Source organism: Bombus vancouverensis, chromosome 8, assembly GCF_051014615.1.
Source record: "Bombus vancouverensis nearcticus chromosome 8, iyBomVanc1_principal, whole genome shotgun sequence".
Lineage (NCBI taxonomy): Eukaryota > Metazoa > Arthropoda > Insecta > Hymenoptera > Apidae > Bombus > Bombus vancouverensis.
This window is the reverse complement of record NC_134918.1, coordinates 761,166-788,329: the sequence shown is the minus strand read 5'-3', so window position 1 is coordinate 788,329 and position 27,164 is coordinate 761,166. Positions and strand designations below refer to the sequence as shown.

At 31.7% G+C, this 27,164-nt stretch overlaps 1 protein-coding gene across 12 annotated transcripts in view; it reads left to right on the top strand.

The window, feature by feature from the left end:
- The window catches only part of scalloped (TEA domain transcription factor 1 homolog scalloped), a 337,742-nt gene that overhangs the window by 252,155 nt on the left and 58,423 nt on the right, over positions 1-27,164 (top strand). For 9 of the 12 annotated variants that reach the window (XM_076620566.1, XM_076620564.1, XM_076620556.1 and 6 more), the window contains 2 exons: positions 5,792-5,931; positions 9,140-9,278. In XM_076620566.1, coding sequence (XP_076476681.1) covers positions 5,792-5,931; positions 9,140-9,278 — 279 coding nt within the window. The remainder of the gene's footprint in view (positions 1-5,791; positions 5,932-9,139; positions 9,279-27,164) is intronic. The other 3 variants (XM_033347952.2, XM_033347948.2, XM_076620563.1) reach the window with 1 other exon arrangement.

Sequence of the window (27,164 nt, the reverse complement as noted above, 5' to 3'; positions counted from 1 at the left end):
AGAAGCTACATGATATTTAGTGAAGGTATATATTTCACAAACGTATTTAAAATATTTTGTAACTTCTATATACATTTTTAGATTAATTTGAAATTTTATCAATGTAGTCATGGTAACTGTGTCTCACTAGGAGGTGAGCGTTCAAATACATTGCAATATTATTATTTTATAAATAAGAGAGAACTCATTTACTTTAAATAAAAAAGGATTCTGACTTTTAAATAGCTCTTAAATATTTTCAAAGGTTTTAAAGAAATTAAAACATCAGAAGAGGCAATTGCACTTTTACTACGTTTTTGTATCTTTGCATCGAGATAAGAAAAAAATATAGGAAATACAACAGAGTTGTAATCGTTCAAAAGCCACATTGATAAACTCTATAAACTGAAAGATACAGAAAGCCGGCGACATTGCAAATACTGTTTTTCAAATTTTCCTTGGAATTTATCATTATTTATATCATTTCCTTGCGGCAAATGACCTTGCAGAAATTTTTTTTTTAGAATTACATATTAATCGTGTAGAATCAAAAAATTAACAAAAAGTGAAGTTTATCAGTTTACCTTCTGAGAAACTCAATTATAAATAGGTATAGTAGAACCTTTATAATCCGGAAACTTAAAAAAAAAAGTATTATTTTATTATGTAAGTACTTCGTTATTATGTTTGTATTATTATGTACGAAAGTATACCATTATACGCAAGTACATTTATACGTATTTGTATACATGCATACCTATTTGTATGGACGGTTAAATCGCCTAGACGGGGATAGGTACGCGACATTCACATAAGGGCGTACACCAGGTTGGGCTCGGAGTTCGGAGATATATGAATCTGATGGTCACACATGCGTATGCGTGACTCTCTGTTTCTCTGACTTCTCTCTGACTGTCTCTGTTCGTCTGTGCTCGCATCTCTATTAAAGCTCCGCTCATTTTCAGCTGCATATTGTGCCCGTGCGCACTCTCATCCAACTCCTGCGAATATTCAGTGAGCTCGTGGAACACAAGTTTGTTTCATTGTTTTTGTGTACCTTTCTTAGGAAGGGGAGTATTTTTAGTAGATTGATTTGGGATGTATTGAAAGATCTATTGAGAAATGATGGATTTATATTAGCTACAAAAAGTATTTCTATTTATACTAAAATATAAATAAATGAAGTATAAATATATTATATTTATACGCCGCTATATTCATCAAAGCATTTACATACTAATTAATCAACTAATAGGTGTACGTATATTAAGTATTTAAAGATTTATTATCATTTAGTAGTTTATATGAATTACAAAAACATTCGATGCTAGGAACATGGGATATATTGGGCTGGCAATTAAGTGATTGCAGATTTTGTCATTAGATGATAATGACAAAACCCGCAGTCACTTAGCTGCCAATCCAATTAAACTTAATTAAAAGCACTTTATTGAAAGATAAGAGTGTGTACAAATACTTGTCGAAACCACTGTAGTTTATGGAAATCATTGATCTTAACAGCTTGAAGTCTCGATGGTTTCTAGATGGTTTCTTTTACTACTATGAGCAACTATGCTATTTCTGACGACAAGTTGTCAATTGAACATAATCGGATAAAACTATAATAAAATTCCATTTATTTGAACGAAATTTTACTGATGACGTCACATTGACATTACGGCCTAGTTGGTCCGGAGGCAGATGGTGTCGACTGATGTGGGCACCATCAGTGGACACCACATCTATGTCACGTGCAAATGATTTTCAAACAGCATTGGAAAGATTGACGAGTTAAAAAAAAAATTTCAGTCACGTAAAAATCACTCACATTGGCCCAACAATCAATGTATTAAGTAAATTCTTATTGGTTCAAATTATCTACTTCTCTGAATATGAATTTCTATTATATGAACGAAAAGTTATACAGAATAGTTATATATGGGAAGAATAATTGGTCTTCTATCGTATAAATTTGGATTATAAATACAGAACGTTTTGTTTATCTCGGATTATTTAATATTTTAGTTAGTCTTATTGATGCAGAAAGTTATGGCAGATCAAAGTTGATTGGTTTAAAAGATATTGTAACTTAAATTTTATTAGACTTATTGTATGGAATACAAAGAAAGGCGCAAAACAGTACTTTATTGTATCCAACAATTACAGTGTACAAATTATATATATGTATATTTATTTTCTGATAAGTTCATATAAACGGAATTTTGCTGTAACTGCAAATCTGTACTAGATTTTTTGAATTGTTAAGCGTCAAGATATAGATATAAAGTAGGTAGGAAAGTTAAATCAATTCGATATGAAGAAAATATAAAAAGAAAAAAACAATCAAAGTTTGTCTACCAGTTTAGCGTTCTTATAGATACACAAATGCACAAAATGCAGAAAATTGTATAAAATCTAAAATGTATCTGCTCGTATCTAAAATAGAGTTCTCGTTATGATTTTCAATAGATAAAACACATCTCTACTTAAGTTCTATTTTTTTAATTGTGTTCATAAAAATATAAATTTGCATAAACAGTGGTTTGTTGTATTTTACTGATAAAGCACAGAAATTTTTTAGTGATGAATAGTCATCGTATAAATATACGGAACTTTTCTGTTCCAGGCGTAAAATATTCATGTGTTGTTAAAAACGCTACTTTTAAAAAGCAGATTGCAAAGTTTTGTTAAAGCTCTTCTGCGGTTTTTAACATATTTGGATAAAATTCTTGCACTAGCTAGTTGCCTGTCTTAAACGTGTGTGCCGTTTCAAAATGTCAAATTTAAAAGCTTGGCGTCAAGTCAAATCAATCCATAGGACTATATGTACCTAATACATAGACTGCGAATGTTTCTGCATTTATAGAAAATTAAAAAGTGAAAAAATTTGTAGAATATACATTACAATATATGTAAAAATATATAAAATACTCCAATACTTGTTTTATAACAAGTTGGTGTATACATTTTTCTATTCTGATTCCATTATTTTCCTCTAGTTATTAAAGGTATAAATTTGCAACAACTCCTGCAATCTACTAATACAATTTCCCGTATTAGACGTCAATTTTCTACACGAAGGCACCACATTAGTGAATGTTTCCAGTGTAATAGGCCCACCCAGTCAAATCATCCGCTCCGGTCAAATCTTTCAAAATAAAACGAAAACTTCCAATGTATGGAACAGTGCGTCGTGTCAAGCCAAATCTCCCAACATAAAACTCTATTCATGAAAGCTTACAATGTAACATTCTATCTAGTCCAATTAAACGTAAAAAATTAATAAAAGTTTACGGTGTAACAGTCCTGTCCAATTATCAAATTATTCAACCCAATCAACTGTTTTCAAATGAAATTGAATTGAAATTCTCAGTGTAATAACAGTCCCATCGAGGCAAATTTCCCAAAATAAACTTCAATTAATAAAAGTTTGCAGCGTAATAGCTCCATCCAACCCAGTAAAAACTTCGAAAATAAAATTTAAACATCCTAACCTAGAAAAAAACGCGAAAAATACACCTTGCACTCTCTCATTCCTATTCTCTTTCTCCACCTAAAGGGTATCCCGTCACGTCTCCCTTAAAGAAGCGCAAAAGCCAAGTACCGCCGCCAACGCCGCAGCCACCAGTTCCCCGAGATTAGAGGCTCGCGTGGAACGCGACAGGATGCAGTTTCCCCCGGCGTGTTACGGGGGTTCGTTGCTGTGAGAAAGGGGATCCGGTATTGCGGTCGGAAGCGAGGGGCCAGGGGCTCTTCCGGGGGCTTAACATACACACTCCACCCCCTGTAGGCGGAGTGTTCCGCCTCCAATCTACCCCCACCACTGAACCAAGCACTGATACGCGATATCAGCAAACACTTGTTGCTCCGACGTATAGAGAATCTAGAAAGCCGCGCCAACGGCCGCTCGTGCCGCGATTTTTCACGTGCTGATTTTTCCACCACCGTCCATACTCCCACCTCTTGTGTGCAACCCCTCTTGTTCCACCTTCGCCAAACTGCAGTGAAATTTTCGCGCGTGCTTTCCTATATAGAGGTTTCTCTCTTTTTCTTTCTATAAGGTTTCTCTTTCTATTTGACTGTTAGTGGGTGTCTTTCTCGCTCTATTTTACTGGGACAGTCTCTCTCTTTGTTTTGCTTGGTGAAAGACTTGGGCGAGGGGTTGGGTCGGGTTGTGTGGCGGATTGTGATATTCCAGGCTTGAAAACGAGCCGCGCGGATTCCGTCACGCGGCCGCGACCCGGAGTCCGAGATATGTCGGCAGTGCAACGCTGTAAATCTTCGTTCGTTGCGATGCGCGCGGAACTTCCGGCACAGGCCGCCCCGATATGATACGCGCGCGGCCACGACTCCGGACGCGTTTACAGTAATTTGTTTACGATTATTTATACCTATTGGATTTAAGGAGTTTAATGCAGTGGAGTGAACAAGTTTCTCGTCCGATAGATATTTTTATTTGTATTTGTATAAAAGCGATATGTCAAAGAATTTTAAGTTAGAATAGTGTTTATTAGTTTTACTATTTTCTTTTATTTTTTTTAAGCATTTATATACAGTGTTAGTTGAAATTCTTTTAGATTTTAGATTTAGATTTCTTCATAATTTTGTTTTACGATTACAGCTTATATTGGATTAGAAGAGTTTATGCAGTGGTATGAGAAAGTTTCTAGCAAGACAGAGTTTTTTATTTCTACATGCATATACAAAAGCGAGGTTTTACAAAAGTTTTAATAGTACTAGTATTTATTATTTAATGATATTGTTCATTAATTGTACTGTTTTTTTTTACTTTTTTATGCATTTATTATATTATTTATATTATATGTTAGTTAAAATTCTTTTAGATTACAGATTTGGACTTGTTTTAGGATGATTTATATTGAATTTAGGAAGCTTTATATGGTATTGTGAGAAAGTTTTTGGCTAAATAGATTTTGTCCAAGAAATTTCGATTCCAAGAGAGATTTTTTAAAGAATTTTAAGTAATAATAGTGTTTATTTGCTCTATCCTTTTACATGTTCTTATATCTAATTTTAATTAAAATTCTTTTAAATATTTGTTTCATAATATTAGGTGAAAGCTCTATCTGATTTATCGTTAGAGCTTCAAAATTTTTGCACACCACTGTAGCTTGATCGTTGTCTCGTGTAATGTTTGTTCCCTTTTTTTGAATGTGAAATTTCTGGGTTTGAGTGGTTTGTGAAGTGTAAGGCACTTACATATAAGAACGCGTTGGTTTATATTACATTTATCGAGTTTAGTCATTCAGTTACTCCGTTTAATTTTTCTTTTCTGATTTGTCCTTTTTTAAATCTGAGGAAATTACTGGACTTTAGCAACGACTTTAATTTCTTTTTTCTTCTTTTTCTCCCTTGTTTTCTTCTTAATATGAAAAAATTGTAAGACATATATATGTGTTGGATTCCATTGCATTTATCCAGTTTAATATGTTATTTACGGTTTCTTTCTTTCTCTTTTTTGGTATTTCTATGTTTGACAAGTTTATACAGGAAATTAATGTATAATTACGTTATTGTTCTCCTTCGGGATTCTTCCTACATTAAATACATAATACAATATAACTATATTACATTTCAACTATCTTGTTACTAGATATAAATTATACTATGTGTATTTATTTTATCTATACTTAGATTTGCTTATCCTACTTTTATCTTGAATAACCTATTCATTCATTTATACGTACTTCATTGCACTTTCTAATGATATCTAAATTACTAATTAAAGTTGTATTTCTTTGGCTCGATGATTGTAAGGGATTAATGTATTGGATGTATTCGATTGTTACAGGCAGTGCGGTGGCTGCAGCCGACACCATTTCCGCGCCGTGGACTCCCACGAGTTCCGGGCCGCCGCCCGACGCGAACGGCTCCGGCTCGGATACCAAGAACCTCGACGTTGGCGAAATTAGCGATGTAAGTTCATTTACTGTGAGTAACGATAAATATTCGAACGATAATCTGTTCTTTATCCTCCTATAAATTTCTTCGACGTAATTGTGCAAGTAGTTCTTTGTTAAACCAGCAAATATTGATATCAATTTTGGTGCAGATATTTAATTATTATTCGGTGCGGATTTTTCATTATGTCATGGAAAACTGTTTTTTCTACTCACTTTTTCTACTTACTTTGATTCTCACTTATAGATGAACTTGTTTTTAAGTACTTATGAGCTTAGAGACCATTTAGACCATTAGATTTAGATCTTTTATATATGTTTGTAAATGAAGGTAGAATTACAGGTAGAAAGATTGGTGAAGATCGAGATAAGTACTATTAGAAAATCGGAAGAATTGTGTTAATGAACGAATTTTATGTTTTTTAGCAACGAATATGTTTATGTAAACAAGTTTTGTAAAGATCCATTTGTTTAAATGATACATTATAAATTATAACTTGTTTGTTAATTTTTCCTTTGTAAATGTTTATCAGTTTTTACACTTTAAGTATACAGATAAAAAATGAAAGTGTCGAATATAATAGTGTCGACTATAAATCCCCAAAGTTGTGTAAATTGGCGTACCATATTTTGATAATGCCTGTTGTCGGTATAAATGATATGATACCTCAATTTTAAGTTGATGACTCAAAAAATGATTTAAATAACTGATTCGTATTATTCTATATAAATGTACGATTTATATAACATATGCAGTTCGGCGTCAAGGCGTTAATTAACAATGAGAGGTTGACAATTATAAAAGATCACTATAACCACCATCAGTCGTGTGAATCGTGCATGAAAAGAAAAGTTTATTTATGTACATGTATTAAAAATCATTGTTTACAATCTTTATTGAATATTTTCATTAGCAAATTACAAAATTATATCATTTTATAATGTGTCACAAAATGATCCGTTAAAGGTACATGGTGATTATCTTCTACTGCGACAGTCACACAGAAAATGAATTTGTTAATGGCCTAGATAATTAATATTACAATAATGAGAAATATTATTCGATGGACTAGAAATCTCAATTTAAGCTGTGATTTGTTAATTAGATTGCTCTATGGTTTTAGGTCTATAAGAAAGTAAAATTGAATTCATCGTTTCGAAATTATAAATTGCCGAAGAATATTTCTTTCTTCTGTAAATTTTTCAGTCGTTAATAATATACTAAGTAAAATAATAATTTCGACTTATTTCATCTTCATTAATTATGATTTCAAGATAAACTCAGTCGTAACAACATTTATATTTTGTTTTACACTGTGTAAACAATAAATCACACGTTCATAACTGTCGCGCTTAATTTAATTTAGTATATCATAAAATTGTAAAATTTGTAAAGATTTCCGAACTGCATCTAAATAATGTAATAAAAGCATTGGTTAAACAAGTAAAAGATATGAAAAGCTTGGTAGTTTAATACGAGACATTTCAATATTTTAAAGGTTTATTAATATGAAGTTAACGTTTCTAATTAAATTCGCAAAAGGGCAAGTGTTGCTGAAAAATTTTAATCACGATATTCATCCCTTTCTGCCGTTAATTCCTTATCCTGATTAAAAATCCCATAAATTCTTTTTTCAATTACAATAATTTACTTTTCACGTAATTGAATAAAATTTCTTACACATCTATGATTCCGACACTTGCGAGGATACAAACACAAACGAAGTCTTAGCTCCAGTGGAATTGCGTGCCAGCCAATATTATAAACGTGACTGGACTTCTCAGAAAAGACTTTCCCCTACTCGCAGAATCGTTTCACCTTCTGTCTTTCTACGCTTGATCTAAACGGCCCAAGTAATCGTCCATTACTCTGTTCGTGCAGCACTAATCTGTCTCATTCTTTGACATTTTTAATTCAACCGTAACTTGTATTCAATCATTTTGTTGATAAACGTTATACTTAGTTAGTTATAAATGTTAGAATGTAAAGTCAGTCACAAAAATCTATATACACCTATTAAAATATAAAATGTTATGGGAAAAACATCAGCACTACGAATTTTTTAGACATATTCAGAGAGATATTGTCAAAATATAACACAATTTATTGTCTTTTATCTTTATCAAGAAAAAAGAGATAAAAGAACATAAAATATAATGTTTAAAAATTACATATGTGTGTTAACATGTCCATATGTAATGATAAAAATCGTCTAGATATTATATTAATAACTTGTAGGTCATCAATAATGTCTTACTATCTCCTTGCCATCGAAAAGGTTAAAGGCCTTTGATGTAATCTTATTCCATAATTTTTGTGAATTAATATATTGAGGTATTTTAGTATTTTTAAACTCCTTTTAGAAATACATTAATAAAAATTGCATTGATACGTAAATATAAATAATTTTGTGACGTGAAACTGTGTTTTCAGTTTCCTTGGTAAATGAAATACGCAATATTCGATAGGTATATGTAGATTTTCGTGTATATATATAGTAAGTATATATATAGTCAGTACTATATATATATATATATATATATATATATATATATATATATATATATATACACTTATTACATGCATTTGTGTTTACAAAATTTACTATTACATTCTTAACAAATTTTATTTCATTTAATATCGTATATGGATGAATAACATTATAACAAAATAACTAAAAAATAAAAACGAAAAATGCATTCAATTTTCTCAAAATATCAATAGATATCTTAATATTGAAGAGAAGTAATCATCTGAATCTAGTGATAACGAATTGATCACGTTACTATATATGTAATTACCTGATGTTTTAAATTTATAGATTTTTTGTCATAAAAAGGAGACGGCTATATAAATTCAAATTTTCCTCCATTCTTCAATAGAAACAATGTTGACTATAACAATTTAGGTTGGGTCATCTAATCTTAATGTATAATAAAACATTGATTATCAGCAATGAACAAAGCAATTACAATTAATGGAAATAAATTTGCAATTGAGGGAATATACAACGTGGAATACAAAATTAAATCGAATATCTTACAATTAAGTAACCTGTATGAAGTAAATCAAGCTATTATAATGTAAAATCCAACGATACTAATTGAGGCTTAAATCTTCAAATGATACATAGACAGATTAACCAAAAATCTTGGACGATCGCGTACATTTCACGAGAGTTTCCGTATCAGCTAAAGAGTTTGTGAGAAATCCTATCCGAGGCGTTCGTATTTTGCAGGACGAGAAGGACCTATCGGCAGCGGACGCGGAGGGTGTATGGTCGCCGGATATCGAGCAGAGCTTCCAGGAAGCACTCACTATATATCCGCCATGCGGCCGACGCAAAATCATCCTGTCCGACGAAGGGAAGATGTACGGTGAGTCGAGCAATTTCCTGGCAAATCTCTCTTCGACGTTTTCGCTAGAGCGAAGAAAATAAAAAAATAAAAATACGCAAGTAGAACACGATGATGGAGAAAGAAATAGCACGAGTATACAGAGTATACCATCTAATACAGCGGACAATTTTTCAACCATTTACGGTTGTGTAACAAAACAAAATCTCGAACCAAGATTTATCGGTATCTAATATAAAAGAAGTGGCCACAATAAAAATTTCGAAAATAGTCCGTTTTCATAACGAAAACAAAGTCACCTTAGGTTTCTTAAACGGGACCATATATTTATTTTCTTATTAGATTGTAGCGAATGTTAAGACGAGTTCAAAAAGCATGCTACACGATATTTTTATTAACATAATACCGCGTTATCTATGGTCCGTTGTATACTAATCGGCCAATTATTAATACTGAAAACCTGCCAAAGAGGATTAGTATAGTATGTAGAGCTTGTGTATTAGCCAATTTAGTAGCAACACATTTATTCTTCTGCCACCTATCTTTCTCGTTAATTATGTTACAAGATCCAAATCAAAAAATATATTTGTTATGTTGTTGTTGTGTTTTACGCTAGAAATATTTTAATCATTTTATTACCTAAGGCAGTGTAAAAGAAGAAGAGCATAGACTGTATGTATAGTTGCAGCATGTTAATATAATTGTTTTTTGACTAAATTTTGTAAAAAAGAAAGTCTAAAATTTAAGCCGCGAAACCATCAAGCCAAGCTTAAATCTAGCAAAAGGTTTAAAGTACTACTCAAACAAATTACAATGACTACAAAAAATATTTGCACGCCATTACATTTATTATACTAACTAATTAATTAACTAATTAATAAAGTACTAATTAATGGGGCTCAAGTACATATATCAAATTTCGTATCAGTTAATAACACTTCCATATAACTGCGAAAACTTGATACTGAGAATGAAATGTAAAGAACCTGATAAAAGAAATGCTTCGTTGGGGAATAAAAGTATGTGCAAATATTTTTAATAGCTACTGCAATTTTTGCTTCCAAGAACCGACTTATTCGCAAAGAATATCTCGGCAAAGAAAAACATCGTTGCACGAAGGACTATTCCTTGTGCTTCACGTACGGGCGTTGCGATGGTAGAAATGTCCAGCCGAGCTCGTTATTGCTCGATGCTGAGGTCAGTCTACGTGACCGACCAGATATTGCCTACTACGACCACGGGTACCACCGTAGTCGCCACCATTAACCGCCATGAACTCACCACCGAAGCAATAATGCCACGCCTCGAAAGATAGCCCCTTGACCAGCATCTTTGTCCTAATATAGATTCCCATTTTCCACTATCTTTTTTCAGTCCTTCTTAACGAACTTTTCGTCAATTCATAAGGTTAGGTACATGGTATTTTCTATTTGCGATTTAACGATTTAAGCCTCAAGTATATTAAATTTGATATTTAGTAGTAGATACTTTCATAAGTTTCATATGATTACAAAAATTTAATATTGGAAAAGAAGAGTATGTGCAAATATTTTTGTAGCCGCTGTATTTTTCTATTTTCTATTTTACTTTTTATTTAATTTTTTATTTTACTTTTTATTTTATTTTTTATGTTCGAATTGTAGTTTTCTACCGTTGCAAATCTTTTTAATTTGAAATTAAGATTGATTCAAATACTTAAGATTTATGTGTGTGTGTATGTATGTATGTAATTTCTCGTTTCGATTTTATGCTAAAGATTTTCCTCAAATATTAAAACTTGCTGAGAGATGCGATGAAATTTAACGTGACGTAATGACCTGCCGCGTTTTTTAGATCACTTTTGGCAGAATTATTATCTTGCTGTTTTAGTTATAAAATTTCTGAAATTTGATGAAGATATGAGAAAATAGTCATCAACGTATGTGAGTTCTCGTTCCAACTCTATGTTGAAGATTTTCTTGAAATAGTCAAATTCCTTTTCTCGGTTGAAATAAAGCTAAGATCGAAACTAAAACGATAAAATTTTATAAAAAGGAATACAAACTATCGTTCTACCTATATTATATCATACCTACTACCTTTTAAGTTTCTTCAACACAAAGCAAATTTTTCACGAATCATATCATAAAACAAAAATTGATTACGACTTTTTTCTAGTCTCAATCCTGCCTCCAGCCCTTCTTGCCATATTTTTTTCAGGCAGACATAGGCTTGAATCCCTATTCGTTAAGGCACAATGTCGCTTAATTTTCGAAAGCACTCCGCGGCAAAAGCCGACGGGTGGCAATTCAATCTTGGCCCGTGGCCGCTCATGAAAACGAAGCTTAATTCAGACGTCTGGCTCGCTAACAACGAATGAAAACAAGGAGAACGACAATCGACAAAGCTGTGTATCGTCCTTTCGAGACTTTTGTCACTCTCTCGTTCTATTTGCTGTATCACACGAGGAAATTTCATTTTATCCTAGTAGGACAATTCTTAAAGCTTTCACGGCTCGAATTGTCACATCTAATACTGTTACTTGGCATTGTCGTAGATAACATTTGCTAGGCACAATACTGTTTGAAGATTCCAAGAATACGCTGTGTCCAAGAGGGAAACGTTTCCAAGGTTTCGCTAACATTGCAGTTAACTTCATCAGGAGTCAGAATGTACTCATACAGAATGTACTCCTGTAATGTTACCGAAACGTTAGAAATTTTTTCGCTTGGACACAGCTTACTTTTAGAAGCCTCAAGGAGTGTCGTACATAACAGTAACATTATCATATCTTCAATAGTAGAAATTAACTTACAATATCGTTTAGTTTTTATCTATTTTTATTGAAGCAATTGGACTCTATACATAGAAATTATTTATGTAGCAATTCGTTATACATTATCCATTCTCAGTCAAATTATAATTATAATTATTATTATAATTAGAATATATTACAGAAAGACGCCTATAAAGTATCTCCTACTCGTATAACGCGATCAGGAAATTGCTACCGCACACCCGTCTAACGCAATCGCAAAATTGCTTAAAGAGATTCTATATACATGTATGTATGTGACGAATAAGAACACTACGTATTGATAATTGTTTCGTTACGCTTGCCTTCTGTACTTTGTTGGAGGCTTGATTCATTCCCGACATGCAAATGTATGCGTTCTTTAATTGATTCAAAAATCATAGTTATGAAATAACTTTTATATGATAAGTATTGTGATACGTATTGTGTGACAGTTATTTCTATACAAAATCAGCTGCGTTACTTTCATATAGAATTTATTTTAGTTTACTTGCTGTATCGATTCTGTAAAATAGAGAATTCGGACAACGCAAAATATATCTCCTGTTTTATAGGGTCTCTTACTGTGTATTTTCTTATACTATTAGATTACAATTCTTAAGAAACGAAATGGAGGAAAGGATTCTTATTGTTATCCCATTAGAATAATAAGAAATATTATTATCATTATTAAGAGAATTATTATTACGAATACCTATAGTCTGCTGATGCAAAGAACTTTTTATAATAATTACGAATGACAAAACGAACCCTTACATAACTGCATGCACAACTCCAAAAATTCAAATTCAACGTCCGAATCTCCAACATTTGTGTAATCTGGTTGTAATAAGCCACTGATCGGTATGGTCGAATACGAGACACGATACAAAGTCGATCGTCCCGCTCAAGATAGGAAGGAAAAGGAAGAGAAACCTAGAAAGAGACCGAGAATAACAGCATCGACGTCCGTCGAACGCGGATAGAAACAAAGGATAACGAGGCGCGAAAATCGCTTAACGCGATTGGCCATCGATCCTATGGGAAACTTATCTTGCCCGTTGCTCACTCGCCGAGCCAATAAAGGATCCCTCGGCCTTTCCACGGGATTAAATATCTCGGGGCAATTTACCTCCTTCTATCTTTCGTCCTTTCCTCGCACCCCACTGCCTCTCTTTCCACTCTTTCTTTTCCATCAGGACGTCGACGCCCACATCGAGATTTCTCTACGAAGGAGCGATCGTTTCCGCAGCGGACGAACGTCAAGGTGAATCAGCCCCAGAAACTGCGCAATTCGCCGCGCTTATCCAAATGTTATTACACCTCACATAATTTTCAATGATTTTTTGGCGTTTTCAGTAAAAGCGATGATCTCTTTCTTTTTCGATTTTGTGCCGAGGATAAGAATTTTTCAGGTTTTTTGGGGCTACTTTTAAAAATTTGTCATTTTTAATTTGTTTTTTTTTTTAGGATTCTCGGAATTATTTGATTGAAAACACGTAAATATATTGTTCATAGAAATTTGGATACTTTGGTCGATTCATACCTTCGTAGTATGAAAATCCCGCATAAAATCATATATGTACCTAGATACATAATTAAATTGTGAATTTTTACCTAAATTCATATTTTTATAGACATAGCTATACACTTTAAATATACACTAAAATAGACATTCCTTTTACCTACTAAAAATTGTAATCAGTACTTTACTTTGGATATTTTATATATTTTAATGCTTTATATCCATTTCTTCTGCATTTTTTCATTCGGCACGAATGCATAAAAATTCACAGTTTATCTGTAAATTTCTAATTTACGAAATAACCGTGTAACTAAAATAGAAATAAAGATAAATAGAATAAAGTAACGAAAATAGAGTTGAAAACTTCAAATGTAATACTCAGATGATGAAAAAAAATCTCTTCTTCTTCTTCCGATTTTAACCCATGAACTTTATGTCGAAACTTGTATCCAGTGGAAAACGTAAAAAAAGTAAAAGATAATGGATAACTTAAAGGAAGATAGACTTAATAGGAAGATATTATCTTAAATGATAAATAATATGACACATTTTATAGTGGCTTCAGTCAATAGATAATTTAATTTCTTATTTTGAACTGCATAAAACAGCAGAAACCTTCAGGATAATCTAATATGTAGAAATCATAGAATGTAAAAGTGTAAAAAGTCCGATAATACTTAAATTTAATCGTCTTGCCTATCGACAAAAGTACTATGCGCGAAGGTGTCGCAAATGCTAGGATTTCGATGATAAATAGCGGTATTATCTAGTTGGTGGAAACTTTATCACAGATTATGCTTGGTGAAACGAAGTGCCGCAGCGTGCAGTATCTTTCGATCGGAATGGTTCCTCGGAGAATTTGTGTTTGGCTTTGAGCACCAACTATGAATTTAGTCGGGGCGCATCGATGGCGACTTTGAAACATTAATCAGACGTACCTCGAAACATTAATCATTTAATGGAAGCGGAACAGCATAACTCGGTTTCGATCTTCGAAATTCCACTCTAGGGACTCGATCGAGATAATCTTTGGACTCGCGGGCATTTTTAACGTTAACTAACGAACTATTATTTGCATTAGAATTTGAGAAGTTAGTTAAAATATAAATATAGTTAGTTAAAATACATGAAATCAAATAGTTCAAACAAATGAATTCAATGAAGAATACAAAGATAGTAAACTGATAAAAGAAATAAAGAAAGAGAACTATCGTGAATTGTTGACAAAAAGCGTTTTATAGATTATACAACGAGATTTTAATATATATTATTAATCTTATTCAAATTATTAAATATATATTATAGATGTTATTATAATTATTTAAATATTATTTATACAATTTATAGAATAGATATCCATATTTACATTTATATTATTTATATTTATGTTTAGATATTAAAGGTGTTATTTCTACTAATTTCTAAATATACTGATAAAACTTTTTCTATACGACTCGCAAAAGTATTTGAGTTTATAAAAACATTTTCTGAATATATTATATGTGTTATATAAAACGTTTTGAAGTTTCACTAACACTATAATGACACGTGATTGGTATTATTGCATTGGTACAGTTTCAAAGAAAACTGAAATTGTGTAGAAATACAAGATTTTGTTACACACACATGGAAAACCCGTGCAAAACTGTATATTAAGATTTTAAACCTTAGTCAAAAATAGTGATGTTCTATATAAATACTGCTTTTTAACCATCATTTACAGTTAGTCGTCAGTGCCTATTTATCGAATCTTGCGTCTGACTCACCAAGAAAGTAAAAACGCACATTAACGTCAAAAAGTTATTTATGTTCATATATTAATATAATTATTATTGATGTATTTCTAAAAGAAATTTAGAAATTTCAAAGATTTCACTCTCAAAAATCTTGGGATAACATTTTTAAATTACAAAATGCTAAGGAGATTGCAGGATATGTATCATAACACGTCAAAAGAATACGTAAGTTCGTGTCATAGTGTTACCGTTTTTACTATAATATTTTATATTTGAAAGGTGTAGTATCTAGGCTTAAGAGACTGACTGTATATCGTCTTCTTGCGATGAATGAACTTATGGAAGTAAATAGTTTATTTCTTGAGAACTGAATATTAATCGTGTACTAATATAATGAGAATACACTGCAAATTTTTATGCAAATTCATATTTTCGAGAATATAATTAAAAATGAATATTCTCATAAGAGATAAGAAATTGTTCTGTCTATCAAGTATTATTAAAAAAACATTATACTTGAAATGTTTTATAACAATAACAATGACAATGACAATTTATTAATTTCAGGCCTCTCGGCCATGAAATGAATTTGATTTGCACTTGAGTTTCTAACCTCCACACATATATCCACTACGTCTCTACCCCTTCTCTATTCCCCCTTCCTCCTCTACGTAATTTACATATTTTTTCTTATTATGAGCGTTCTCTGCAATTTTGTGCTTTTAAATCTCCTACAGATGGATAAAAAATTCGCATTGTAGTAATGAAATTGGAAAATTGATAAAATGTAGAATCGATCAGTTTGGCTCCTTAGAGGCTCATATACAGTCTTGCAAGAGAAATTTAGTCGACAAGGCGGATGATCGTAAAGCGCGGCGCGTCTTTTGAAACAGCGGTTTCGCTCGGGAAGGGGGATGCGATTCGCGAAGAGGGACGAATGAAGAAAATTTGCAAGAAAAGATAGTTACGGCGCAGTCCGGTCACGGAACGTTGACCCACACTGGTCGAAGAAACTCGAATACGTTCCTCGACCGCAGCTACACGGGCTCTTTTTCTTTTCTTTCCTGTAGAAACCCGGCAAGAAGCTAAACGCTTCTCTAACTCTAAGCGCTCCTCCATGCTCCACAGAACGCGCATCCTTCTATTTCTACTGGTTTATTGGATGCCGGACGCGGACGACCAGGAGTCTTGCTCCTTTTTCGCTTTGTTCGCCTCTCGACACAGCCTCTCTAAACGGACTAGAGAAAAAGAACATACTATCTGTCCGTTGAATTGAACGGGTTTTGTGAAATTACTATTACGTATTATTATTAGCAAATGATAAGCTTATTGTCTTCCCATTTCATACCATATTTATGTTGCTGTTCGAAAAACTCTCTATTATTTCTTATGTCTTTCAGCAGCCTTTTAGTACGGGTACTAGTCACATTTGTGAGTTAACGGTAGCTATTTTTTAAACAAATAATGATATATTACTATTTAGTGAGACACAACGAATAGTAAAGAATATGCATTCAGTGGTTTTAAAGGAATTGTATCAACGACTACAAATGAATCAAACGCATACCGTCGGCTTAAAACGGTCATTAGATTTCATTCAAAGTCAACGATACAAATTTCTTCAAGTCACACAAGCCTGTAATTGAAATCAATGCACATAGACAACACACATAACATTCAAAGGCATACACATTTTTTTTATAATGTACATAACATATTTATTATATATACTGCTATATAGTAGTAAGTACAAAATTTAATGAAGTTAAAGGCGATTCTGTCCTAGTATATTTGGTAATTGTACTAAAGAATTGAATAAATCAAGATGTTTTTCTCTTAAACTGAATTTACATTGTTTTACTTTAGACGAACACGTCGGGTGATTCATCAAAAAACGCCGCTTTCATCCTCGTTTAATCCACAATGTTCCTCCAAAATGAACACTGAACAGAGTAGAGCCGAGCTCTACTTTGGATGAACAGAATGGATAATACACTCGTAGCGAAACGGCACTAGCAAGAAATATAAGCGTGTACTGAATGCATATTCGGACAACCAGTTCGCATTTCTACATATTTCATACTTATATCGTACGAAATGAATATGGAAACGGATACGGATAAATCAAAATTTAGTTTTTTGCAAATTGGCGAATATAATTATTACCGATATTTGCTAAAACATCGCAAGTTAATTTAGCATGTTATTCTAAATACAAAATATCTAATAAGCATATTATTACTTTTAGTGCACTGCAAATGACTTGTGGTGTAATAAATTTTTACATAAGATACAAGAGGTGTGTAATGCTGTTCCCTACATGTGCAGTTACGTCTACCCTAATTGGATTAGGTCTATACGAAAGACTTAAAATGCAATTAGAAAAATCCCGAATACCCATTTAGGTGTTTTATTTAAATACCTCTTATATTACGAAGGGAAAAGGGGTACAGAGAGTGAGAAAACTCAACTTTTTGTATCTTAAAAATAGGATAACTTTGGAGAGAGCTGATATATTATAAAGCATTTGTATCAAAAACGATAAAATAAACATAACAAGCTTGTTGTTGCTCTTACTACACCTACATTTAGAAAATGCTATATCATTCTTCGTTCATTATATTTTTATGAATGTAAAATAATTTATTAATAATTTTTATTCATTTCAATTTTAATCACTTCTAACTTATTTTAATTCATTTTTTCGTGGGAATAATTTCATTGTAGTAGGTAGAAATATCAAGCTTGAAACGATACGCCGGCGTTAGAGTTGTATTCGTTAATTTGAAAAAAATCAAAACCTTGATTTATTGGTGTTTTGAGTTTGGATATGTAGTCGACATAAACAAGTTTACGTGAAAATCGATAAATATACACAAGAAATATTAACAGAAAGAAACAATTTTTAATGTATTATTTAAACAAATGGACTTTCTAAAAATCTATAAACCCGATCATATTTCTCATTCAAAAGCATAAAATTCGTTAATCTGCACCATTCCTCTACCGTGAATAGTTTTTGAAGTAATCCAGGAAATGCGTTTTCGACTCCAACTTTAGAAGCTGTTTTCATCCAATAAATGTGGACGATTGACGCTAAAACAGATACGTGTTGAATATTTGTACCTACATTATGTATCTGCAAAGTTTCATTAATATCGGTGTGTCACGTTTCAGCGGTGTCCTTTGCCTTCATTTGAAGTATTCATCCAGTGAAGTGGTGTAAATATTCCGGGTTTCATTCTTCACTTTCACTGTGCAAGAATCATCCGCATTGATTCTCTAACGTGAAATAGCGTAAATTCGGCTTTACGTATTACAATCTTTTTTGAGGCTCATAGTTCGCGATAATTAAGCTTCAACATTATTAACACTCAACATATATTCATTAATCTAGCGATTATTAGCGACCACAATGGCTACAATGTCTCAGTAATTCTGTTAATCAGATGTTACAAAACGATATCTCTGTTACCTTTAATGATACGGGCAAAGGCGTACGGAATGAATTACTTCGATCGAAAAGATACATATTATAAGGTAAAAGATTTTTTTTCATGGTCGTATTTTTAGAGACTTGAACGTCGTATCGGTCGCAAACCTATCGATTATATAAATAATGTAAAAATAGTAAAAAGATATAAATTAATCTGTGTACTCTATGTTAAACGAAATATTGTATAGATCATATGTATAAAACAATATATAGGAACAAAGTATCAATTAATTTGTACATACAACCCATACAAAGTGAAAGTATAAGCTTATCGCTATAACCTTAAAATGAATCATATTGATTATAACTAAGTACAATTTATAAGACAAAAGGTTAATAATCTTAAATAAAAATATGTAACTAAAGGTCCAACTATCTCATTGACACTAGACAATTGACGCTAGAAACAATACTACATCTTAATAACAGATCACGAGATATCATTTTTGCAATACTAAATCGTATATCATTTCGATATTAAATGACGAAAAGGTCAAAACCGATTTGTTCTATTCATAAAATTCTCCACCTATTGTAAAGCTAAGATTTTTTAGGGTCAATTAGAACTCTTAATGACTCGTGTAAAGAACGTAACATTCACTCCCGTTGATAAGTATATATCAGCACCTGCTGGTTTTATATAACATGTAAAAATTAATTTAAAGTATCAAAGAAACGATGAATAAATCAGCATATGTGTTCATGCAAAATTACAATCTAATATACATATGTATATGTAGTAAAAATTTGTTTAAACTATTTACAAAAGACGTATTTATCATATTAAAAAATTTACAGTGACGAGCTCAAGCACGTCGCAAGTAGCTTCAATTACTAACCAACTACATACGTACATAAATTCGAATCCGCTATAAGCGTTTCAAAAAGAAAAAACAATAAATGTATATATATATACCTAATATTAAGGAAGAAGAATTTAAAGAAGTAGTATTCAAAGTTTATGAAATCGATCTGAAAAAGAATACAATATACTTTAATACGAAATAGCCAAAAGTGAAATGAATCTGTTAAGTTCGAAAAAGTAATTACTTTATTTCCGGTAATAAAGACTGTATCAAAAGTTTGCAAGCTTACTAAATAATTCAATTAAATCATTCAATTATTTTGAATTGCGTGGTACTTTGCCTAAACTAAATATTGAAGTCTATCAATTTAATTTGATTTTTGCTTCGAATACTTAAAGTTTATATATTATTCTACAAATAAAATACTCTTGACAATATTTATTAATTAATATTATATAATAAATTGATTTATAAAATTTTGTTGAAGTTTTGCAGAATCGTCTGCAATTATATTATTATTCAAAGATTTTTTACGCTTTTCTACGATTTTCTAAGATTTTTATTTTATTTTATGTACTTCTTATACGAAGATGAACAAGAACATAAAAAGTCCCATAAAAAGATCAGACAAACGGAATCACATTTAAATTCAAGCATGCTTATTAAATTTTCGAGATACTTCTCGAAAATGAGGATGCATGTGCAAAAAATTCTGCTGTCATCTTTTATCTTTGGGCAACCTGGAAGATGACCTAGCTTAAAGCGTTGATCATATTAAATTTCCTTTAATTCGGACATTTTTAACGAAGAAAAATGCTTCGCAGAGAACTTTTTACGGTAGAAAACTGATATCCATCAAACATTTACTTTTAGAATACGAAAAAGATTCAAAAATGAAACAAACAATTTTTAGATACCTAACCTAACCCTTTATATAAATTATAAATATCTTGGTATATTATAATTTTCATTATAGATTTAAATATTTTGGTATACATCTTATTAATTAATATCCAGCTTTGTATGGCTGAATTTCTTATATGAGCTTATATTTAAAAAACATCCCATAAAAATTTCTGAAAACGTAAATTTAGCATTTGCTTGAAGACATTCCCTAGTTCATTTAAACGATGATAAGGAAAACGAAGAGGAACGAAATGAAGAAACTGTGACAATTCCATTTAAAAAATTGTTTAATTCCAGAGCCAAATAATTCTTAAAAATCTAGAACGATGAAATTAATTAAAGAATCGCAATGAACATATTTTTGATTAAATATATGCTGTTCTAAAGAAACTATACATATGCAGTATCACTCTCAATTATTTAGCTAATCTGTAGCTAATATTAGTAAAATGCACAAATTAATGAGAAACTTATAGTCAAAAGCAATATCTTATTATGTTCTTGTAGCATCGGAAATAATAGATTTTAATTATTTGTATAAAAATATAGAGTGATAATATATTAAAATTTGAAACACGATTCATTAATATATCTAAAACCTTTTCAAATATTTTATTTACCTCTTAACTAAATATCATTGAATCGTTGAAGACAATAACAATTTAAAGTTAGAACGTAGAGTACAAAATAAAATTACATATTCGAAATTTCAGTAATCCAGCATAAATTAGTATAGATAGTCATCTGCAGCACAACAATACTATTTGAAAGTTAAATAATGCTTAAAGCTTAGGGCTAAATTAATAGGAACGTGTATTGAATCGTATTAAAATTCTTTTGATTAAATATACCATGCTTTAAAGAAGCCATTTAAAAATTATCAAAGCTATATCAAAGCTATATGAGATATACTTAACTTAAACTTTGATAAAAAGTGAAGGAACACAATAAATGGCAAGAATCAAAAGAACCTCGAACAGCTATATAACGTTGAAACATTATATCTGAAATAAATATCAAACAGGGTCCGCAATAAGGTAATTCGAGCAAATGATTCTCTAATTACCTGGAGCACGGTGCTAATTAAAACTTCAACAGTTGAAAACGAATTCCATTAACGCGAGCGTTTCCAGCGTCAACCAGGATAAAATCATCGAACATTTCGCTCGAATTTACGCGTTATACTTGTGTATACGGGTGCACGAAAGGTGCACAACGTAAACGGCAGGAAATGATTTTATGGCAAGTTCGGTGGAAACTTTCACGCGGCGAGCGAGAGGTAGCGAGCGAGAACGCGAAAGATCAGGTAGCAAGCCGTTTAAACACGAGCGCGGCTGTGCATCGCCTCGGGTCGTATTTAAACAGATAAATCGTGAACCTAGCAGATCTTTACCGGTAGCCGGTGAAACCTCTTATACAATGTGTCTTATACTTGTTGAGATCAGAGAAAACGAGAATTGGATGTAATATACAGGGTGGTTGGTAAATGGTGGTACAAACGGAAAGGGGGTGGTTCTACGCGAAAAAAGAAGTCGGAAATATAGAATAAAAATTTTTCGTTCGAGGCTTTGTTCTCGAGAAAATCGACTTTGAATTTTCGCTCGGTACGCGTGCACTTTATCACGTCTCGTTATAACGGATCTCACTGTAGATCGTTGTCTAAAAAATTGAAAAAAAGAAAAATTAAAAAAAATTTTATTCTATATTTTTGACTTCTTTTTTCGCGTAGAATCACTCCCTTTCCGCTTGTACCACCAGTTACCAACCACCCTGTATATATATATATATATATATATATGTATAGATATTCGTATACGATTGTGATTGATAAATTTTTGCGAACAGCTTTTTCATTATATATATTTGTCTTTTATTTATCACCGATTTTGATGATTTCAAAATGTATCGTCAAAGTTTACATTCCAAGTATGTAATTCTTTCTTACACATGCATATAAACGCTGCGGCGCGTTGTTTGGCTTTAATTCTCAACATATAAATTACAAAGCAATTTATGTTTAATACACCATGTGTTATTTAACAATCTACTCAAGCAAATTTCTGTTCCGCAAACAATTTTTCAGTAACGATAAGTATATTTGTTACATTTTTTATCAATTACAGATAAAAATAATCAAAATAATTACTTCACGCCAATATTGTCGATATCGTAGCCTAAGCTATGATCCATTAATGTATTTTTCTTCTTTATTTATATTAAAAATGATTATTATCAATGAATTAGATTTAGATTGGGTATGAAAATGTGGTCGCCGCTTTCTGGCGATCATCTATATCAGAATGTAGTCAAATGTAGTGTAATCGTAATCTCTTCGCCCGAGGTTTTTGCAAATATCTCGGAATCCAGTATTAAGAATTACTATTAAAGATTATTAGTATTGAGGAATCTAGTATTAAGGATTATTATTAAGGCGTGCCCTATTCTGAATAATTGCCGAAAAGATTTTAAGTTCTTCAGATATTTGCAACAAGCGAAGAAAGTTAATTTAAATATCAAGATATGTAGTACTTTTCTGAACTGTTATATTATATAGATTAGATATTTCAAAAAATTGGTAGAAATGTAAAAGATGGATATTAAAGATTTGCTTCCGCTTCGTTCTGGAAAGAGGGAATTAGATATTTCGAAAATGGAGAGAAGAGATCAAATAGTTAACAACTGAATCTAACTAGGACACTTCAAGATCATCACCTCTTATCAAAAGAACTTACCCTGCAATGCGGAGAGTGCAATACACAAAATAGACCACCTGATCCTGAGATGCCGAAAATGTACACTACATTCCGACAGACACACGCATTGGAACCCTTCTTCACAGATAACTTAGAAGATGGAAAAAGGCACGATCTCTTGAGATATACCTATTTAAAAAGCTAGGCTAGTCAATAGAATAATATAATGTGAAATACCATAATATGCAACGCACTCACTTCCCATGGTATCGCTAATAATCACGTAATTGGTGTGACCTAAAATTTGAAATCTTAATTAAAGAGAAATATGAATATTTATGTTTTACATACTTTTACTTCGAAAGTAGATATTTTTAGAAAACTTGTGTACTAATAGGTGACAATGGAAAAGGGGGTATTAAATCAACGTGTTATTTTATTAATAATATTTATAGTTAAAATGATACTGGAAGGTGCCACGACCGTTTATTTCTACGAGTCAGGACTAAGTTGCATTTCTATGTTGAAATCGTCTCCTGTCGACTCTGATCGATCAAAAATTACTTTACGATCAACCGGTCGATCGCGCTCGACTTGTTGGCCATTTCTGCTATAAAAAATAAGAATATTCCAATATTATTATCTGGCATCTTTTCTGGAGAGTTCCCCTTTGAGATTAGGATATTTCAAAAATTCGAAACAAGTGGAATATAAAAAAGTATTAAAATATTTGTAGAAAATACAGATATATGAATAATATTTTGTTATATTTGATACTTTTTCCAAAAAGGAGATGTCCCTATTTGAAAAAATTAAATAAGATAAATAATTAAGAGAAAAATTTTTAAGAACTAATTGATATTTGATTTTCATTCTTATTTAGAGATTGAATATTTTGAAGAAGGAAAGAAATACAAATTGTTGTATATTTTTATACAAATGTTACAAATGTTACAAATGTATACAAATGTTGTATATTTTTTACCCATTTTCACAAGGAGAACAACTTACTGTTAATTATTATTCACTTCTATCCTGTCCGTATGTTCGACAACTTTTCAAATTCGATTTTCGCAAAAACAAAGCTTTCAATATAATTTTGTTATTCTTGATTTTCGCCTTACTTTCTGTCACAGAATTCTCTTCTAATTTCACGCGTTCCATTAATTATGAATCATGATGTATATTATAATCACCTAAAACTTTGAGGTATATATTCAACAATAACGAACTTGTAAAACTTGGAACACGTTTGTTCTTAAAACTTTGAAACATTCAATCTCAAACACAGAATAGAAATCTCGAAATTCTTTACTAAAATTCTCTAGACTCACCCAGTAAATTATGGTATTTAAGATCGTTTACATACCGGATGCAGTAGACAAACATCGCAACGAACACCAGTGTCTAAACCTGTTAACCATTGCGTCACCAGCTTCTGTTCAGTGAAAAAGTTAGAGTACCGAGAAAACTCGTTTTCAATACGTTGATAATAATGCCTCAATACTAAGACATTATGCTATACTGTGATACAGATACCTATGTCAAGAATTGTTGAAAGTTTAAAAGAGCACTTACAACATCATATTTATTAATACATACAGCCTTTTCTGTACAATATAATTTAAATATTTCATATACTATTTATATAATATATATAAGAAATTATACATTTCACATAACATTTCATAACAAAATATTATATTACCATTAGGAATTAAATATGAAGTTAAAAGAGTTTAAGATGTATTTATAGATACTTATAATTAGACTGCGAATATTTATGCACGAAAAATGTGTGAAATACAGCGAATATTATCTACGATACAATATTTAACAATAGATTTTTTAAAACACCTTTGCAATTATTCTGGTACGTATAGTTTATGTTATAGCAAATTACAAGCACTCTGACCAAATTTTCAGTTGTTAATCGATGTTGTTTGTGCGTAAAATGTAATGCTCATGTGTTTCTTTAAATATATTTTTTTTTAATTAAAAAATCTTCCCATTTGTTTGCTTCTCGTTTCTTCTAATTCGAAATACGACTACGTCTTACGTTTAACCAATTATTGAAAATTGCAGCACATGAGTTGTCGTCCTATGTTGTTCTACATTTGATATTGATTACATATTACTGTTATTTGCACTTTATGTGGTTACGCGATAAGCTATCAATTTCATATAAGTATATATCTGTTATGCAATATCCTTTTGCATATTCTTATATATATATTCTTATATATATTCTTAAACATAAATATGCAAAACATATGCATTATACAAAGGATGCGAAATAAAAGACCCATTTCTCTAATTTTCTAATCACACGATAAACTTATAGAAACATTCCGTCTCCTCCAACTTCGATGATCTTTGAGTATGATATAGAAATCAACATTTTGAACAACTGTTTATTATATAGGTAATTATCGGTCTCGGTCAGTTTCCGAAATGATCGCAAAAAGTTGCACGTACCACTGCAATATACTTTTGACTATAACTGTGCGTCTGTGGTAACGTATACGTCAGTATTGGTTTCCAGCCAAGGTTGCAAAAAATATCTGTTATAACTTATAACTCAAGCGAATGCATATCATCAATGTATTGAGTCTAGATTTGGGTTTGATTTTTCATCCAATCTACATGAGACGGCTGACAACGCTTGCGTGAAATAATAATGATTATTCTATTTTGTAAAATAGTATCGATTATTCATTCGCCTATTATTTTTATAATTAATTTATTATTATTTCGTAGGAACGTTTCTGGCCCCTTTACGGCAACGGAATTAAAAATTCCAACCAAAATCCAATACATAGAGGATATTCATTTTTAACAATTACAGTAGACATTTCTTACAGCTTTGCATATGCACGTTGTGCACAAGGCCTTTAAGCTCACTCAACCCTCGTTCGTAAACAGAAGAGTAGCTACCGGCGGCCAGGCGACCCAATGCTGGCGCATACCCTACCACAGACACTCAACTATGGGCAGAATTCACTGTAGTGGTACCGAGAGATTTTTGCGAAGATTTCTGAAACTAAGACCGACCGGCAGTTATATGCATAGGAAAAAATTGGTCAAAATATTGATTTCTACATAACATAATCATATTCGATGTCTTCAAATATTAACATATTAAAAAATCATCGAAATCGAAGAGGACGGAACTGTTTTACCAGTTCACCAGAAATTTTTATGTACTTACGTTTTATTTCTCCATTTACATTCTATAAAAATACATCGTGTACGTAAAACTACAATATGTAACTGTCTGATTTTCATTATTAATAGCTTTCAAACAAATTAAAAAGCAACAAACAGTCTTTTAGTACAAGTCATGTACTAATGCTTGGAAATTATATATAGAATTTAATATCAGAAGGATATGCCTCCAAATGCTATAGAAAGTCAAGCCCTCTTGATCGCATTTTTCATTACGTTTTCACACGTTTTGGAAGACATATTATTCATTATCGCTTCTTGAATAGCATTTTTTAGATATTTTTTTCGAATAGCTGCTCGATTGTGTTTGGTTTATTGGCATACACTGTACTTAAAAAAAAAATTCCGTAAAAGGTCTCAACTCCCTTGAACTATATAACGCTCCATGATTATTTTGCCACGTGTCCATAAAATAATTGCTAGAACGAGGCAAAAGACGCGTCATTGTGCATCAGAAGGGCAGAACTTTGAAATGAGTCAGTTATATTATTGTCCACCCCATATATAACATATATAACATCCGAAATCTATTTACTAATATAACAAATACGAACAGATTAGAACGTAAAAGTAATGAAATGTAACAAGCACTAAGGACGGAATATACGGTAATCCCGTTTACAGCGCGTTCTATAAACTCGGAAAATGATGAACTCGCGTGATTTTGCTTTTATGTTCATGCCGATTGTATAATGAATGCCGAGTACTCTCGGAGCCGCGCAGAAGATCAGAGCCCGTGATCTA